Consider the following 18,930-nt stretch of genomic DNA (forward strand, 5'->3'; position numbering starts at 1 on the left):
TTGTAACTTCAAAGGGCTGTAACTTTTTTTGTATGCAGTATTGTATATAGATAAGTAGGGTCAATCAATCTATTTTTGAACCCAGAATCTGTAGTATAATGCAGGGGTCACCAATTATACTCCCTGAGGGTCCGTTTCGAGAACCTATGACATTTCCGGGTCCGGATTTAATGCTACCTTTTTCTATTTTTTTTTAATATCAGTATATCAGTATATTGTTAACGCAGCATCATTGTAAATTATTACTGAGAATATTTTAAAAGTTGGGAATGTATATTTTGAATGTTAATGACGTCTTTCTCAAATTTTTAGACATCTTCAATTTTTGTATACCTGTAGTTATTAACTTTTTGAAAACCAGTTTTTGGAACAGAAATTTAAAATAAATAATCATAGGACAAAATGGTAATTAACATGTTATATTTTCTACGTTAGTTTCAATGCATGATGTTAGAAAACTTTGTAAATCTGAAAACTATTTTAATTAAATTTATAGCTGAAAAGTACACTTAGCATATTGAGCGGAAATGAATATAAAAAAACGCCCATGAAAGTTTTACATAACAATAAGAGAAAAACGCTTTACAAAATTAAATTAACGGTGTAATCAGTGAGAAAAATGATATTTTTTATTTTGTACAACCTGTGTGAAGTGTGGAGTGAGTTTAGTACAACTCATTACGGGGTTGAGATATTTTCATTTGTTAGTTGAAATCTGTAACGTTTTTTAATAAAGTTAATTCTTGAAAACACGGCATCGCACACGTAAATGAAGCCCAATATATTACACAATTTCATTGTCAAAGATTTTCAAAATTGCCAAACACCATAATTCTGAATTTAATGGTGGTCCGCACAAAACTAGCCCACGGTCCGGATGCACACCGCGGTCCGCCATTTGGCGACCCCTGGTATAATGTATGACCAATCTTTTTGGGTCACCCTGTATACTTATGATATCTAAAATAAACAAAAATTTAAAACTGATGAAAAAAGAAAAGAGAATTAAAAATTAAACTCAGTAAATAAAGATAATCACTAAACGTGTAGGTATATACAGGGTGTCCCCGAAAATAGTGCGTTTCTTTAAGGTATGGATATAATACATAATTTAGAACAAAAAAGTCCTATAACATTTTTTTCTAAAGTTATTAGTATATCTAAAGTTTCTAAAGTGAGTTTTTATTTTCATAAATTTAAATGACCTGGCAATAGTCCAGAAAGCCACTGCGCATCCGCTAGGAAAAATATTCTGATTCGGATTTTTTGCACAATCTTACTCAAAAAGGACTCCTTTTAACAAATTTGCATGTTGCCAGGACCAAAAATGGTCAAAAATTTTTTAAACGTTTTTTTTTTGTTTTTTTCCTAAAATTATTTTTTTGCATGGAAAAAAGTTTTTTTTAGGTTTTTTGGATCATTCCAAACAGAAAAGATCTTTAGTGTCTTTTCTCTAAAAATGATAGTTTTTGGCATATAAGCGATTAAAAATTGAAAAATTGCGAAATCAGCCATTTTTAACCCTCCAAAACTATATGAAAAACTGAAATTAGAATGTTGCCAAGGTAGATGGATATTCTTTAAACATCGATTGATGAAATCCCGAAGAGTTTGCGCGACACTATTTTCCACCGACAGTATGGTGCAAATGAAAGGAATAAATTCGTTATTTCGTAAACCGGCGACTTTAAATAAAAATCCCGAAACAGGTCGATTTTTATTTTTAAGTTATGATATTGTGGCATATATGGTGTACTAGTGACGTCATCCGTCTGGTCGTGATGACGCAATCGATGATTTTTTTAAATGAGAATAGGAGTCGTGTGGTAGCTCATTTGAAAGGTTCTTAAATTCTCTATTCAGTGATGTAAACATTTACTTAATTATTTATGCACGGTGTCCTTCTACTTCTTTTTTTGTCAAATAATTTAATTTAATAAAAATTTTTTGGACACCCTGTATAAATAATTATGTAAATGTTTATATTACTGGATAGAGAATTGAAGAACCTTTAAAACGAGCTAGCACGCGATCCCTATTCTCATTTAAAAAAATCATCGATTACGTCATCACGTCCAGATGGATGACGTCACTAGTATACCATATATGCCACAATATCATAACTTAAAAATAAAAATCGACCTGTTTCGGGATTTTTCCTTAAAGTCGCCGGTTTACGAAATAACGAATTTATTCCTTTCATTTGCACCATACTGTCGGTGGAAAATAGTGTCGCGCACGCTTGATAAACAATTAAAAAACAAAGGAGTTTTGAATACTGTATTGCAAAAGGCTCTTCGGAATTTCATCAATCGATGTTTAAAGAATATCTGCCTACCTTGACAACATTCAAATTTTCAGTTTTTCACATAGTTTTTGAGGGTTAAAAATGGCCGATTTCGCAATTTTTTAATTTTTAATCGCTTATATGTCAAAAACTGTCATTTTTAGAGAAAAGTCACTAAAGACCTTTTCTGTTTGGAATGATCCAAGAAACCTAAAAAACACTTTTCCACGCAAAAAAAATCATTTTGGGAAAAAAACAAAAAAAAACATTTAAAAAATTTTTGACCACCTTTTTGTCCTGGCAACATGCAAATTTGTTAAAAGGAGTCCCTTTTGAGTAAGATTGTGCAAAAAATCCGAATCAGAATATTTTTCCTAGGGGATGCGCAGTGGCTTTCTGGACTACAACGTGTCGTAGAAGAACTTGTTTGTGACTTTGGAAATTAAGTGACCGAAATTATGCGTCCTGGGCTGGGTTAGCGCTCTTTATGTTAATAAAATCATAATAAGTGAATTTTATTCTACATGTGAACATTATTTTACTGTGGTGGCTAAAATATATTTATCTTTCAAGAAAACCTGATAGCAAAGTTCATAAAGCTGTATTTAAGTCTGTGAAAAAACATTTATATGCTGACCGTTAACTTTAGATGAAAGCGCATCCTGGACGTCGTATTACTCGCTACCAATTTGGTGAACTTCTACAATCATCTGGTGATAAATCTGCTACCCCTAAAAACGCTATCGATGGATTTAAAGCTAAAGTGATCTATCCTTTCAACTCCAATGCGATCTCTAACTACGCCTTCCTAGTAACCGAAAATTTATTATATAAATGTTTTTTGCTTGCGGCATAAAGTGCCGCAGCGCGCGGTCTCTTGTAATTTTTAAAAGCGTGCCCACCCTGTAATAAAAACATAATTGGTTGTTAGGATCAAGTGGCTTTGGTGTTTAATTAAATAAAATATTTAATACGACTTCAATCTGACTACATTAATTGTACTTTATTTACTAGTATTTGAACTGCCAGTATAAATATCAACAATAGTAGCGAGCTAGGCCAACCGTATGTAACAATCGCCATTACATTAATAAATACTGACTACAATAATAATTCGATATCACGGGGGATTTACTTATATACACTTTAAGCAGTTGCTGAATCACGCGCTCCTTCGATCACTGTCAATCGAGTTCTTATTAACTTTGATTATTGACTTTGAGTAAATATATTTTCTACAGAGTGTCATAATATCACTACAGCTAAGGCTAGGTAACATTTTTCAGCCATTAAATTATTTTTAAGTTCAGACGATTTTTCATTTCTTTTAAGTAAGGGGTTCGAAACGATGACAAAAAGTGGAGTTAGCTTTCTTTGGCAGTAAGCTTACAATATATTATTGTGTTGACCTGTAATAAGAAGAGTGTTAATTACAAAATCAACATATTTGTCTTTGTGCAGTTAAAACGAGACAAGTGCCACCAAAAAACATTTTTTAAACATTTTTTTTTACATTTCACTTCATTTTAAAAATTTGTTAAATAGCTATTTGTGTAACAAGGGAGGAAAGTGCTAATTTTCCTCCTGAGAATGAAGTTTACTACCCGACGCGTAGCGGAGGGCAGTAATCATTCAAGGGAGGAAAAGGCACTTTACTCCCATGTTGTACATATGGTTTTTCCACCTTCCTCAAATAACAAGTCATTTTTTCATTTCTACTTAATTTATTTATATAACTAACCAACAAAATTTATTAGAACTAAAACTAACAAGTAGGTACAATAGAACTATCAACTGTCAAATATAAGTCAAATTATTAATGTAAACATTGTTAAATCAGAATAACAATTTACTGTTTTTACCATTCTGCAAAATACAAAGTGTTTTTGGATAAACGTTAAAATGTTTAGATACTTACGTAATAGAAAATAGATATTGTACAGGGCGTCAATAAGTGATATTTCATGAATGAAATACCATGACGTCACTTTTACTTTTCCTCCCTAGGGAGGAAAAATATTTTCCTCCCTAGGGAGGAAAAGTACAACTTTGCTCCCTACAATCAGGTCCGGAAAGGTATACTTTCGGTAGAGGTAGGTGGAAAAAGTTTTTGTTTTCAATATCCCTTTCGTGATCGGCTGACACGATCGTGAGCTCATGTTTATGTGGGTACCAATATCAAAATAAACATAATATTTTTTCCATCTACCTCTACCGAAAGTATACTTTTCCGGACCTGATTGTAGGGATCAAAGTTGTACTTTTCCTCCCTATGGAGGAAAAGTAAAATTGACGTCATGATACTTAATTCATGAAATATAACTTATTGACGCCCTGTAAAATATCTATTTTCTATTACGTAAGTATCTATACATTTTAACGTATATTTATAAAACACCCTTTATTCTGCAGAATGGTAAAAAACAGTAAATTGTTATTTTGATTTAACAATGTTTACATTAATAATTTGACTTATATTTGACAGTTGACAGTTATATTGTACCTACTTGTTAGTTTTAGTTCTAATAAATTTTGTTGGTTAGTTACATAAATAAATTAAGTAAAAATGAAAAAATGACTTATTATTTGTGGAAGGTGGAAAAACCATATGTATAACATTGGAGTAAAGTGCCTTTTCCTCCCTTGAATTATTACTGCCTTCCGCTACGCGTCGCGTAGTACACTTCATTCTCGGGAGGAAAAGTAGCACTTTCCTCCCTTGACATACAAATAGCTATTACTGATAAAGATGAATATCAATATGTTGTGTCTATCGTGTATTATCAGAGTAACTAAAATCATTTAACGAATTCGCGCTTAGTTTGCAATAGAATACCCTATAAGATGGCTGTGTATTTTGAGGACAAAACCAGTAAATGTAAGTGAATGATATTATGTTTTTTATAAGTGTTTATGTTATTGTAACGGGGTTAAGGTATAGATAAAGGGCCGCATATGAAATGCCTCCCGAGAAAGAGTATCTTACCTGTCGCTAAAATGGTCACATATGAATTGCCTCCCAAGCTTTAAATAAATTGTACGCTTCTAATCTTTATGTGAAGGTGAAACGTTGTCACATCTCCGTCCCTTTGTAAATTTTTGGCAAAATTGGTATTTGGTTATTTAATTTTCAACCTTTATGTATTAAACATTATTCACACTAGGCGGTATTTATAAATTTCAACTAACTACTTATAGATAATATACAATTAATTTTATAGCCATTATAATATATTTTATAATAACCATTATTTTTTGTTATTATAGTTATTAAGGTATCAAGGGTATTATAAGGATAATAAAGCTTGAGGTCTTTGGTGCATAGACCGAGGGCCTTCGGCCCGAGTTATATACGTTGACCAAAAGCGTTATTATTATAATACCCGTGGTGCCTTCAACGTTTAATGTCCGACTAAATTATTTTTTGTATGCAAAAAATTTGCATGAATTTTGAATTAATTAGTTTTCAAAAAAGTACATTTACCAGAAATAGTCTTAACGTAATTGTGGTAACCATAGTTTTACTTAGAGTTTTATTTGTCAACTTGACAATATTTAACTCGTTATTTAAATTTAATAGGCCCTAGGGCGTTATATCGTACTTAATAGACTTCGCAATAATGTCATTATTTGTCAAATAATAAACCAGTCGGACATTAATAATTTAATGTCCGACTGGTATATTATTTGACAAATAATGACATGTTTCGAAGTCAGTTACGTATGATATAATGCCCTAGGGCGTTATTTTTAAAAACAACGCCCTAACGCCCTAGGGCATTAAATTTAAATGGCTAATTAAATACTGTCAAGTTGACAAATAACAACCTAAATAAAACTATGGTTATCACAATTACGTTACGACTATTGCTGGTAAATGTACTTATTTTAAAACTAGTTAATTCAAAATTCACTCAAATTTTTTGCATATAAAAAATAATTTAGTCGGACATTAAACGTTGAAGGCACCGCGGATATTATAGATAATAACGCTTTCGGTCAGCATATATCCCTCGGACCAAAGGCCCTCGGTATATACACCATTGACCTCAAGCGTTATTATCCTTATAATACCCTTGGTACCTAACTATAACAGAAAATACAAAAACATAATAAGTACATATTTTATAGATTTATTAAAAATAACATCACAAAAACTTTTTTGGAAAATATTAAAAATGTGTATGGAAATATAAAATTACAAAATATTTTTCCTAAATTTATATGATACTACTTTGACAAATTCTAATCTATTTATTTTACATTCTCTTAATTCTAAAATTTTTTTATTTAGAAAATTTATTTTTGCTTTACTTTCGGCAACATTTTTTTTGGTGTCGAAACAGAATTCATTTTAATATAGGTATTTATTTGAAATTGTCAAATTATATCAATAAAATTATTAATGTTAGGATGGGGGCAGTAGAAAGAAGAATTATACTTGGAATGAACACTCTCGCATGGGTTTGTTGTTCTTTGTAAGGATGAAGAGTGCTCAGCCCAAAGATGTGGAGGAAATGTTGAATTTTCAGATATGTAATTATCAACAAGATAATCACAAAATTGGGTGACTCTTTCATCGACTGGTTTAATTTCTGCCAAATTTATAGCAAAAAAATCGCTAAGAACTTCAGGATATAAGAATGAAAGACCAAAAATATAAATAAGAAAATGCGTAATTTCGATTGAGTTAACACCTTTTTTCTGGTATCCTGGTGCTAATCCCAGTGCTTGAACCTTTCTATACCATGCCCGTCCCAAATATAAACGACATCCATAAAGATCTGCTTCAGGAAATGCCATACGAATACCATTATTATGAATGGAAATTTCAAAGTCTGAAGTTGTTACTTTAGAGGATAAAGGACAATTAATTGCAAAACATTCTTCTCTGATATATTTAAAAGCGAGATAATATGAAGACGACTTTTTGTCTTGAAGTAAACAAATGACAAGAGGAATATAATGTCCATTTAATTTAAAAGGGCATTAAATTTAAATGGCTAATTAAATACTCTCAAGTTGACAAATAACAACCTAAATAAAACTATGGTTATCACAATTACGTTACGACTATTGCTGGTAAATGTACTTATTTTAAAACTAATTAATTCAAAATTCACTCAAATTTTTTGCATATAAAAAATAATTTAGTCGGATATTAAACGTTGAAGGCACCGCGGGTATTATAGATAATAACGCTTTCGGTCAACATATATCCCTCGGACCAAAGGCCCTCGGTATATACACCATTGACCTCAAGCGTTATTTTCCTTATAATACCCTCTTGGTACCTAACTATAACAGAAAATACAAAAACATAATAAGTACATATTTTATAGATTTATTAAAAATAACATCACAAAAAACTTTTTTGGAAAATATTGCAAAATGTGTATAGAAATATAAAATTTCAAAATATTTTTCCTAAATTTATATGATACTACTTTGACAAATTCTAATCTATTTATTTTACATTCTCTTAATTCTAAAATTTTTTCATTTAGAAAATTTATTTTTGCTTTACTTTCGGCAACATTTTTTTTTTTTGGTATCGAAACAGAATTAATTATTTTAATATAGGTATTTATTTGAAATTGTCAAATTATATCAATAAAATTATTAATGTTGGGATGAGGGCAGTAGAAAGAAGAATTATACTTGGAATGAACACTTTCGCATGGGTTTGTGGTTCTTTGTAAGGATGAAGAGTGCTCAGCCCAAAGAAGTGGAGGGAATGTTGAATTTTCAGATATGTAATTATCAACAAGATAATCACAAAATTGGGTGACTCTTTCATCGACTGGTTTAATTTCTGCCAAATTTATAGCAAAAAAATCGCTAAGAACTTCAGGATATAAGAATGAAAGACCAAAAATATAAATAAGAGAATGCGTAATTTCGGTTGAGTTAACACCTTTTTTCTGGTATCCTGGTGCTAATCCCAGTGCTTGAACCTTTCTATACCATGCCCGTCCCAAATATAAACGACATCCATGAAGATCTGCTTCAGGAAATGCCATACGAATACCATTATGAATGGAAATTTCAAAGTCTGATGTTGTTACTTTAGAGGATAAAGAACAATTAATTGTAAAACATTCTTCTATGATATATTTAAAAGCGAGATAATATGAAGACCACTTTTTATCTTGAAGTAAACAAAAGACAAGAGGAATATAATGTCCATTTGTCAAGCCATGTATACTAAACAATTGAGTGGAAGAACGAGGACAGTAACGTAAAAGCACCGTATACCGTCCGGTCTCCCAATTCCGTCCGACAAAGAAATTGCGCTCTATACCTCAGAGTTTCGTCGCAATCAGACGGCCGAGTAGAATTTTTGATAGGTTATATCCCCACTCATTCTACTTTTAGCACGCAGACATTTTACGTTTACTGTTGTCAGTGCGATTCAGTTCATTGCAAGTGCATGTCTTGTTTTAAGCTATACTGATTCCAAAAAAACATAAAGGTAAGGAATACTTATTTTCCATATTTTATAGATACTACGTTTAACAGTTATGTTTTTACTTATTTATTAGAATCTTTCATATTTATTTATTGTAAATATACATATATTTTTGTAATTTTTTTCGAACAATAGATTTTATTACCGAAATTAAAGTGGACGGAATAGGGTAATGCAGAATATCAAGGGGTTCTTGATACCGTCCTAGCGGACGGTATTAGGGATTAACTCCTTCAGTTTCAAACGCTTTGTAAATATAAGTCTTAGTTAAATAATATAATCCGACATATTTTAACCATAATATATATTTTGCTCCGTTTAAAAACCTAAATACGACCTATTATAGGTACAACTCATTTTAAGAAAATTAGTGTCAACTATTAAGTGAATTCGAAAATTCAATTTAAAATTTAACCCAAGAATGATGCATTTATTACCTATTCTAGATTTAATGTGTAAGTTTGGTTTAGTTTTTATTTGTAAAAAATGTTTATGGTAGTTCTTCCTCTCAGTTTGTATTATCAAGTATGATAAAAATGACTATCTAATTAGTAAAACTCATTTAAAGGAATTGGACGGACACAGGAACCTTCTGTCCTATATCCGTCCATGGTGGACGGACAGAGCTACCTCAAACTCCTGTTACCGACCCCATAAAATAAAAACTAATAAAATATTTTTTTTTCAGTTTTTTATTATCTGCAACTATGGTATACAAAAAGCGGATGAAGTATCCCCGAGAGAATATCCAAAAAGCTATAGAAGATATTAATTTGAAACGTTTAAGTATTCGACAAGCCTCCAAAATATACAATGTGCCTAAAAGTACTTTGTTAGATACTATGAAAGAAAAGTACAAAACTCCGGGCAATATTGGAGGGCCAACAGTTTTGTCCAGTTCCGAAGAAGACTTGATTATAAAATGGATAATCGAAATGGGTAACGTGGGATTCCCGGTAACAAGATCTCAACTTGTTGATTCTGTTTCAAAACTAATTCAAAATTTGAAACGAAAAACCCCATTTAAAAATTACATACCTGGTAAAAAATGGTACAATGGTTTTCTCGCTCGTCATCCAGAAATTTCAAAACGTGTTCCACAATCACTATCTTCTTGTAGAGCCGCAGTTACGGAACAAAATATAAGAAATTGGTTTACCCAAGTTCGGGATTATATGACAAAAATGAATTTTTTACACATTCTTGAAAACCCCAAGAGAATATTCAATTGTGATGAAAGTGGTTTCTATTTATCCCCTCAAGAAAAACAAGTGTTGGTTAGAAAAGGTGCAAAAAAGGTATACAGTCGCATAGCTAATGACGAAAAAGAATGTCTTACAGTTTTGCTAACTGTTGGAGCTGATGGTTCTGTACCTCCGCCATTAGTTTTGTATCCCTACAAACGGTATGTGTCAGCTGCAATAATAACGAACATGCCAAACCAGTGGGGAGTTGGGCACTCTGAATCTGGTTGGATGACAAGTGAGACATTTTATGAATACGTTACAAATGTATTTTTTCCCTGGTTGGAAAAGAACAGTGTTCCACTCCCAGTGATATTGTTTCTGGATGGACACTCTTCCCACATCAATCTGCCTATTACTGAATTCTGCAAAGAAAAAGGTATTATTTTAACAGCATTTTACCCCAACGCAACTCACCGATTACAGCCGTTAGATGTTGGTGTTTTTTATCCCATTAAAAATAACTGGCGAAAAGATGTTCGATCTTGGCGTATGGAGAATAACGGAAGAAAACTTCAACGGGCTGAGTTTGCAAAACTCTTAGACAAAACTTTGAAGGCTACAGTCTGTACATCGATAATAAAAAGTGCATTTGAATCATGTGGACTCTTTCCGTTTAACGAAAATCGCATTGATTATTCAAAATTAATAAAACCAATAGAACAAAAAGATTCTGATGATAAAATAACTGAATCAACATCCACTACAACTGTTAATGTTTATGATTCTAAACTACTTCGAGAGGTAGAGATACGTTTAAAGCCAGAGGTTGTTAACCGTTTTAGGATTGCTGAATCAGCGGCCCAACTAGAAGAAAAATATGTAGCATTGTATGATTTCTGGAAGAGTCTTCATCCACAAAATGTCGATCATGATAAAACTTTGGAAAACAATTTGCCAATTAATGCTGCTAACGAGACCATTGTTGACATACACTTCGATGAAAACTTTTGGTTTTGCAATAATGATACAATTGAAGCTACAGTCAAAGCAGATGGAGCATTGGTCTTAATTCCTTCACAGAATAGCAATTCTAGTTCGCCAAAACCTGGTCCATCAGCATCCAAGAACAATGATTGTGAGAATATAGACTATTATTTAGCAGTAAGTTCACCCCAAGAAAAAACACCACCTAAGAACAAAATAGTAAACACAACTCCTTGTAATAGCCCATTAAAAGATGATTCAATAGGTATAGTTTATTCTGATCAAAAAAGACAAGTACAAAATCAAGAAAAAACCCCACTTAAGCAAATTACAACAACATCAGAGAATAATAGTAAATATCCAACACCTTTCAAAAAAGCACTATTTTGGCCGGAAAGTTCTGCAAAGAAAAAAAATAATAGCACAGAAGACACCAAGGAAAGGAAAAAACCAAAGATTTATCCTACAGTAGCTATAAGTGATGAATTTATGGAACATCAACGAAGACTCAAAAAAGAAAAAGAGGAAAAAGAAAATGAGAAATGTGAACGAATCCGAAAGAGGAAAGCAAAAACAGAGATTCAACAAGCAAAAAAGAAAAAGTGTCCTCCAAAACACACACCAGGCATAGATACTGGTAATAATAATACGGAAAACATAAATAAAAAGAATATAGAAATATATTCAAAGGACGATTTTGTGTTGGTTCAGTACGACAGTGAATATTTCCCTGGTGTAGTTCTGGAACGAAGCAATGATACTTTGAGAGTTAAAAGTATGACTATGAATGGAAAGTACTGGAAATGGCCAGATAGAGATGACATTTTAAATTATGACTTTGATGATGTAGTTTGTAAGATTGCGAGACCTTCACTCATAAATAAACGCGGCGCCTATGAAGTTCCAGAAATTGAAAACCTAAAAAAATGAAGTCTTTTTTTTTATTATTTAATTCATTTGCAGTCATTAAGTTCGTTTCAAAACTTTGTACTTAAATAAAACTTATTTTTAAATTATTTGTTTTGTTTTTTGGCCATTTTTTTGCAAATTTATTTAAAAATTATTCATAATGGGTTTTTTTTGTCATAACTAAATAAATAGGACGGATAACGGTACTCTTGTGGACGGAATTGGGAAAAAATCATTAATGTGGACGGAAAACGGCTATTTGCGAAATTTTTGCATTTGGTTTCTTAAATAAGCAATTTTGTTGAAATGACTACTGTTATTATTATAAATTTGGCTCTAGTAAGAATTAATAATGCATAATAGCTTATAGACAGAATTACTTTAAATTTCAATGATTCGGAATTGATCTTTCAAACAATTTTATATATACCACTTATAACCGGTCGGAATTCGGTGCTCTTACGTTATTCAAAAGTTCCGTCAACATACCAATTGGAAACAGTCGAAAGAAAACGAAGATTTGAAAAGCATAATATAAAAATATGAGTATTTTTGTCATTTTAACTTATAAAATTTTCATTTCTATTTGTAATAATAGAAGATAAATCAAGAGCTTGATGAAATTCAGATATATTTTTGGGAAGTTTAATTGAAGAATTAGTGGTTCTAGTGGCTCTTTTTATTGGATTGCTTACGGCTTTTCTATTGTAAACTTCGGCAGACAGCTTCTCGTGGTTATGATCTAATATTGATTCAATTATCGTATTTTCACATCCCTGTGTTTTCACAAATGCTTTGCAAGTTTTTTTGGTACTGAACATATTTAGTACAATATAAACAAACAAAAAGATTAAGGTAAAAGTACCTATTCATGGAATGGTTAAGAAGAGATAAGAATCGGAATTGGAAATACCCAGAAAATCTGGCTATTAGATTGTCGGAACAAGTTTCTTTTCTAAAAAGAAATACGTCATACTGTGAAATATTTATGTTACCATATTTTATGTACATTTTAGTACCTATTTAAATTATGAATTGGCAACATTGTCTCATTATACAGAGATTAAGGTGGTATGACACAATGTTAAAATTTATATAGTTTTTAGGTACAGTTACCGTCACTATTTCAAAACCAATCTTCAACTTAGGGGTATGTACGTGAACTGTAGACTTTCTATTTTAATAGTATCTAGTTAAAATTTCCAAAGAAAGCAGTATATTTTTTATAACTGTACATAAAGGAGTCCATGTCATAACTTACTTAGTAACTTGCTATAAAAATTCGTTTTGCATAATAATTTTTGAACTTGGGTGGAAAATAACTACCAGAAACGATTAACTATGCAAAAAGCTTTATTTTAAACAAAATTTCATTGTCCATACTGCCATAATTTTTAAATTGACTGTACCTAAAAGTAAAAATTTTAGTTAAAAGCTGCAATCTGGGGATTTTGTTGAAATTACAGCAATAAGTTAGCATTTTTCTAGTGATAAATTAGTTCCGCTGTCACTTAATAGATGAGAAGATGAGTTCACGTGTCATTTAGTAGATGGCAGCAGTGATGTATTAAATGGAGACAGATGCGCGTTTGCCGGATTTTAAAAAAATCTACAAACAATTGAAAACGAGTTTTGTAACCACGGAAATACGATGAATCACGCGGTTTTGTTTAGAAAAGTGGCCCCACCCCCTCCCAGTACGCATTTTGGACCTTGTTTGACTTTCACTTTCAATCATGATTGTATAACGTCACAGTGTCTTAACAATACAAATATACATTTTTATGCTTGAAACCGTGACGTTATACGAATGGTTAAAAGTTAAACGAGGTTCAAAATGACTCAAAGTGTTTACTGGGGGATTATACTAGTTTTGACATAATACATAAATAACATAAGTAAGCTCTAGTATGTTATGTGGGGCGGATCTAAAAACAATTTCAGTTTTATTCACTTTCTGGCAAATTTAATTTTTATAGGGCCGCAAATAATGCATTGTTCGGATACAATTAGCGTCTCTTTGTAAAGACGATGATGTCGACATTTTTACATACATTACACATGCCAATGGCCATTAGTATTTGTTGAGGCATTATCCTAATAAAAAAATTGTAGACAAAACAATATTGTATAATCATTGATTAATTTATGTCAAATATTTCCGTAAGTGAAAAAAAATATTGAAATTTACTGGAGTAATAATTAGATAAACCGATATGCACACGATACAGTTGTGGTTGCTAGCAGTATCGACAGGCCTGTCATACCCGGGTACCTACAAAGAGCGAGTGAAAAAAGAGATTTTAACCATAATAAAACATAAATTAACATAAAACATTAACATAAATAAAACAAAAATGGACACTGGTGAGCAAAACTCAAAAACCTGCCAGACAATTGAAAATAAAAAACCAATTCAACACGTAGAAGTATATGTATACCTTGGACCAGTCGTCAACTAGAAATGGGATCAAACAACCGAAATACGATGTAGAATTGAAAAGGCCAGAGCTACATTTAACATGAGAAATATATTCAATCATTGCGACATATCTGTCCCACTAAAAATACGGCTGCTAAAATGCTATGTATTTCCAGTCTTGTTGTATGGAGCAGAGACCTGGACAATAACGGAAACATTATCGAAACGGCTAGAGGTATTCTAAATGTGGGTGTACCGACTTATCCTCAAAATGTTCTGGACGACTCACACTACCAACGTAGAGGTATTGCGCTGAGGAGAAAACAAAAATGAGAAATATGTTTCACAATAGAAACGGAAACCTGAATACCTCGTACATATTATGAGACATGATAAATATCGTATACTGCCACTGACAATACAGAGTAAAATAGAGAGCAAACGTGGACCCAGAAGAAGAAGACACTCATGGCTTCAAAACTTACGCCAATGGTTTGGACTAACGTGCCAATGTCCGCAACGGACGAGGCACATGAAGAAGAAGAAGAAGAATTTAAAATGAGATATTCTTCTTCTCACGGTGCTTATTCGTTCCGAATGTTGGCGATCAGCATGGCTATCCTAACTTTGCATGCTGCTATTCGGAATAGTCTGTTTGTCGATGTAGGTATTGAACCAGTTTCTCAGATATATTCTTCTTCTCCCTGGTCCTCTCTTCCCAATACCTTGCCCTGAAGAATGAGTAGCGGCAATATCTATTCATTCCTCATAACATGGCCAAGATATTCTACTTTGCGCTCTTTGATAATAATGTGTGTTAATAATCTCGCATTCCTTGCCCATTCTACGTAAGACCTCAACATTAGTCACACGACCCATCCACGAAATTCTTAAAATGCGACTGTAATACCACATCTTGAAAGCCTTGAGTTTTCTTAAAGAAGTTTCGGAAAGAGTCCAGGCTTCTACTCAGTATAATAATCTAGAAAATACATAGGATCTGATAATAGAAATTTTGTTAACAAGTGGTAAATGTGACTTCTGAAATGAGACTTCATCATTATGAACGCTGATCTCGCTTTTCCTATGCGTTGTTTTATTTCACTAGAGTGGTCTCATTGACTGTTTATGTAGGTACCAAGGTATGTGTAGCTGTCCACTCTGTCAATTGGTTGTTGGTTAACCAAAAGCCGTGTATGTAATATATTTCGCTCTTAATGACTACCATTACTTTCTTTTTTTTTCGTATTGAAATTCCATGTTCACTACTTATGTCTTATATGCGCGACATTATTCTTTGCAAATCATCTAGGCTATCTGCAAAAACTACTGCATCGTCGGCATATCTAATGTTGTTTAGATCTATCATCTAATCCAGTTTCCACCAAGATAATTTATGAGTATGTGCAGCTTATCATGTTGTACTCTATCAAACGCCTTTTTGTAGTCGATAAAACAAATATATAGCACTTAGACAGTCAATAGAGCCTCTCGGGTGCCTAAGGGCAAGGCATTGCGGAATCAAATCTTTGTCCGTGATACTTGTTCTTCGCATTTTTTATATAGGTATTCTGCAGTATATTACTTTTAAAAATGTTTTAAGTAAGTGGTTCATTAGGCTAATTATTATTCTGCCTCGCATGTTGAAATGAGAAATAAAATGAAAATGTGAAATTTTCCGAGGAAAAAACTTTCCCTGTTGAAAAAACATTCAATATGAAAAAAGTTATTGTAGTGACTCTGTTTTTCAATTGACTTACGTATTTTACATTTATTAAAAATACTAATTTTATACTCGATCTTCATTCTGAGAATTAGCATAATTCTTTTTTGGTCATTTAGATAGGCACTTACTTGTATTTCAAATAATTGCAAATTTCTTTAGTTTGAAATAAATCCTTTTGAGCAGGTAAAGAATTACGAATTGCCGTATAATACAATATTAAATAATAAACTATATCCAAATGAATGAACGTTTAGTATTATTAATGAGAATTTACCCTAGGCAGGTAAAGAAAGGATTAACAACTGTCGTCTGTAAATACAAAGTACGATTAAGATCGAGATGTGCCGAGCCTAAGTTGCAATACATGGCATAATGGCATCAATGCGGTGTCGTTCAGAGAACTAAATTTAATAATAAAATATATGTACGTGCTGCCATCTATTCAAAGAACTGTTAAACGTTAGTTTAAAAATTGGCCACCTATTTTGACCATAGCGTACTAATACCCCCTTAAGTAGACAAAATATCAGCCTAAATGTTTAACAAACCGGAGGCATTTTATGTATGAAAATATTTACCTGAAAAAGTGGGAGGCATTTCGATAACGCCGAGATAAAGTTCCAACTTCAAGATAATAAAAAAGATTTAAGAAATTATTGGTTTGTTTGTAGAGATCTTATCCAGCAATATTTGAATATCACGATAGTGAGTTGCCGTCACACATTCAATTCAATAGCAGAAAATTAAAAATACTAAATATTTATTGGTTTGACTTTTTATTATTTTTTCTCTATTTAAATGATACAAGTTTTGTTTCTAATTACAGATGGGCCTCTCACCCACGCTTTGGCTCTAGAGTTGTTAAATGATGGTAACTAGTCCAAAATAGAAGATTTAGATGGCGAAAATGATGATGATTTTAAGGTTCAAATATTTAAAAATAACACCGATGACAAGGATATTGAAGAAACTGTATTGGACGAAGAACCTGTATTGGATGAAAAACCTGTTCCTTCAACGAGCTCTTCTTCAGCAAGGAGGCAATGGAAAGACATGATATTTCAGCAAATAATTTTTGTTTTATTTTAGTTAATATGTAATATCATATTAAAAAATTATAAAAATAATTGTTATTTGGTCCTATTAGTGTTTTACGTTTAATAAAAGTGAATTTTTTCATACACTTACGATCCTGCATTCATCGAACATAATCCGAGAGCGCACGAACGTGACATGTCATTTATGACAGATTCAAACTATAATTTTTTTTTCTGCATTTTTCACCTTTTTGGATACCGTATATCTTATTTATTCAAAGGGAGATTTCATTTTCACTCAAAAAATTTCAGGGCTGAAAGGGATATTATTTACTTTAATATTTTTTACTCAATAAATCATTTTTTTAATTCAGACGATTTTTCATTTCAAATTACGCTTTAAAACTTTGATTTCTCAAATGTAAAAACTGGAGTTAGCTTCATTTAGCACTAAGCTTACGATATATGTATATAGTATTGACTTGTAATAAAACGAATTTTTTATTTACCTAATATAAAAATTATTACATATATTAGTAATTATAAAAACAGAAGCAAAATACCAAAAACGACGCATATTTTTAGAGAGACGATTTCCAAACAGCCAACCTGTTGTTCTAGGGAAATAAAAATAAGTTTCAATTTTAAAATAATAGAATCCAGCATGATTCATTCTCATCCTAAGCCATAAACAGCGACAATTTCGCAAAAGCTCTTACTGAGACGACACAGCAACGCAGCGGAAGGTGAAAAATAGAAAAACAGAACAGAGATCATATAACTCCACAGGTATTTTAACATATAAACATTTTCCGAGAGGAATATAAGCCTTGCATTCCTCTAGGGTAATACATTCTTTATGCCTTAAAAGATTTATGGATAAAACTTTTAAGGTCCGACATAAGACAAATGCCGCACCTGAGACGGGTTGGAGTATATATACACTTCTTGGATGATTTCTCGGAATGAAAGAATTGTTTATTTCGATAAAATATGGGGGCATTTCTTCAGAACGTGTTTGTCATTAGTTTAAATTACTTAGACACGTTTTGCATATTTTACGCTACAATGTTTTTTGGAAAGTTACAAGTTACGTAATATAAAGTTACTCTTTATGTATGTATTTTTTTGGATAATGTACAAATAAGTTGTTCTGCTAAAAAACTAAAATTACTGATAATGTAATTGAACAGATTGAAACAAAAGCATCTAAGATAAGTCATTTTTTAATTGTATACACAATGCAATTACGAACAAACAGAAAATTAACCCTTTGAATTAGTGCGGCAGATTCGTGCAAATATTGTAAGAATTGTGCATTTAATGATAGAAGCATATAATTTGGACCACATATACTACACATAAAGGTTCAAAATCAGATGGGAGGCCATCTCAGATTTTGCCTTTTACAAAAATGGCGGGGATTCAAAATGACGACTATACATGATATGTGACCAATAGCACGATGACTTTTGAAGGAAACTTCAGATTTCAGCCAAATTTGGTATATAGGTTCTTTTTTTGATGTATAATATCGAGGTCTTGAACTGGAAGAATCGGTTTACCAGAAGTTGTGCTTTTCCTGGTTTTTATGTAAAAATATGTTGTTTGTTTTTTCAATTATTTCACCCTGTATGTATTAATTTTTCAAATAGTTAATACGGCCATTAAAAAGAGCGTAAAAACATTTTTTAGGAAATATTTTTAACTTTTTAGTTATGTTAATTACCATCTATTAAGTGCAAAACGTATCTTCACATGTACCTATTTGCGGCAGATTCGTGCAAATATTATAAGAATTATTGTGCATTTAATGGTAGAAGCATATAAATTGGACCCCATATACTACACATATAGAGATTCAAATTTAGATACGAGGCCATCTCAGTTTTTGTTCTGTTTACAA

The 18,930-nt window shown here is 31.9% G+C and overlaps 1 protein-coding gene across 1 annotated transcript; it reads left to right on the forward strand.

The window, feature by feature from the left end:
* The first annotated feature begins 8,533 nt into the window (after nt 1-8,533).
* LOC126890671 (uncharacterized) lies at nt 8,534-11,946 on the forward strand. Its single transcript, XM_050659794.1, has 2 exons — nt 8,534-8,762; nt 9,448-11,946. Exon 2 carries the CDS (start codon nt 9,467-9,469, stop codon nt 11,858-11,860), a length of 2,394 nt encoding a protein of 797 aa, XP_050515751.1. The 5' UTR covers nt 8,534-8,762; nt 9,448-9,466; the 3' UTR covers nt 11,861-11,946.
* Nucleotides 11,947-18,930: the final 6,984 nt, after the last annotated feature.

The sequence above is a fragment of the Diabrotica virgifera genome, chromosome 8 (assembly GCF_917563875.1).
Source record: "Diabrotica virgifera virgifera chromosome 8, PGI_DIABVI_V3a".
NCBI lineage: Eukaryota > Metazoa > Arthropoda > Insecta > Coleoptera > Chrysomelidae > Diabrotica > Diabrotica virgifera.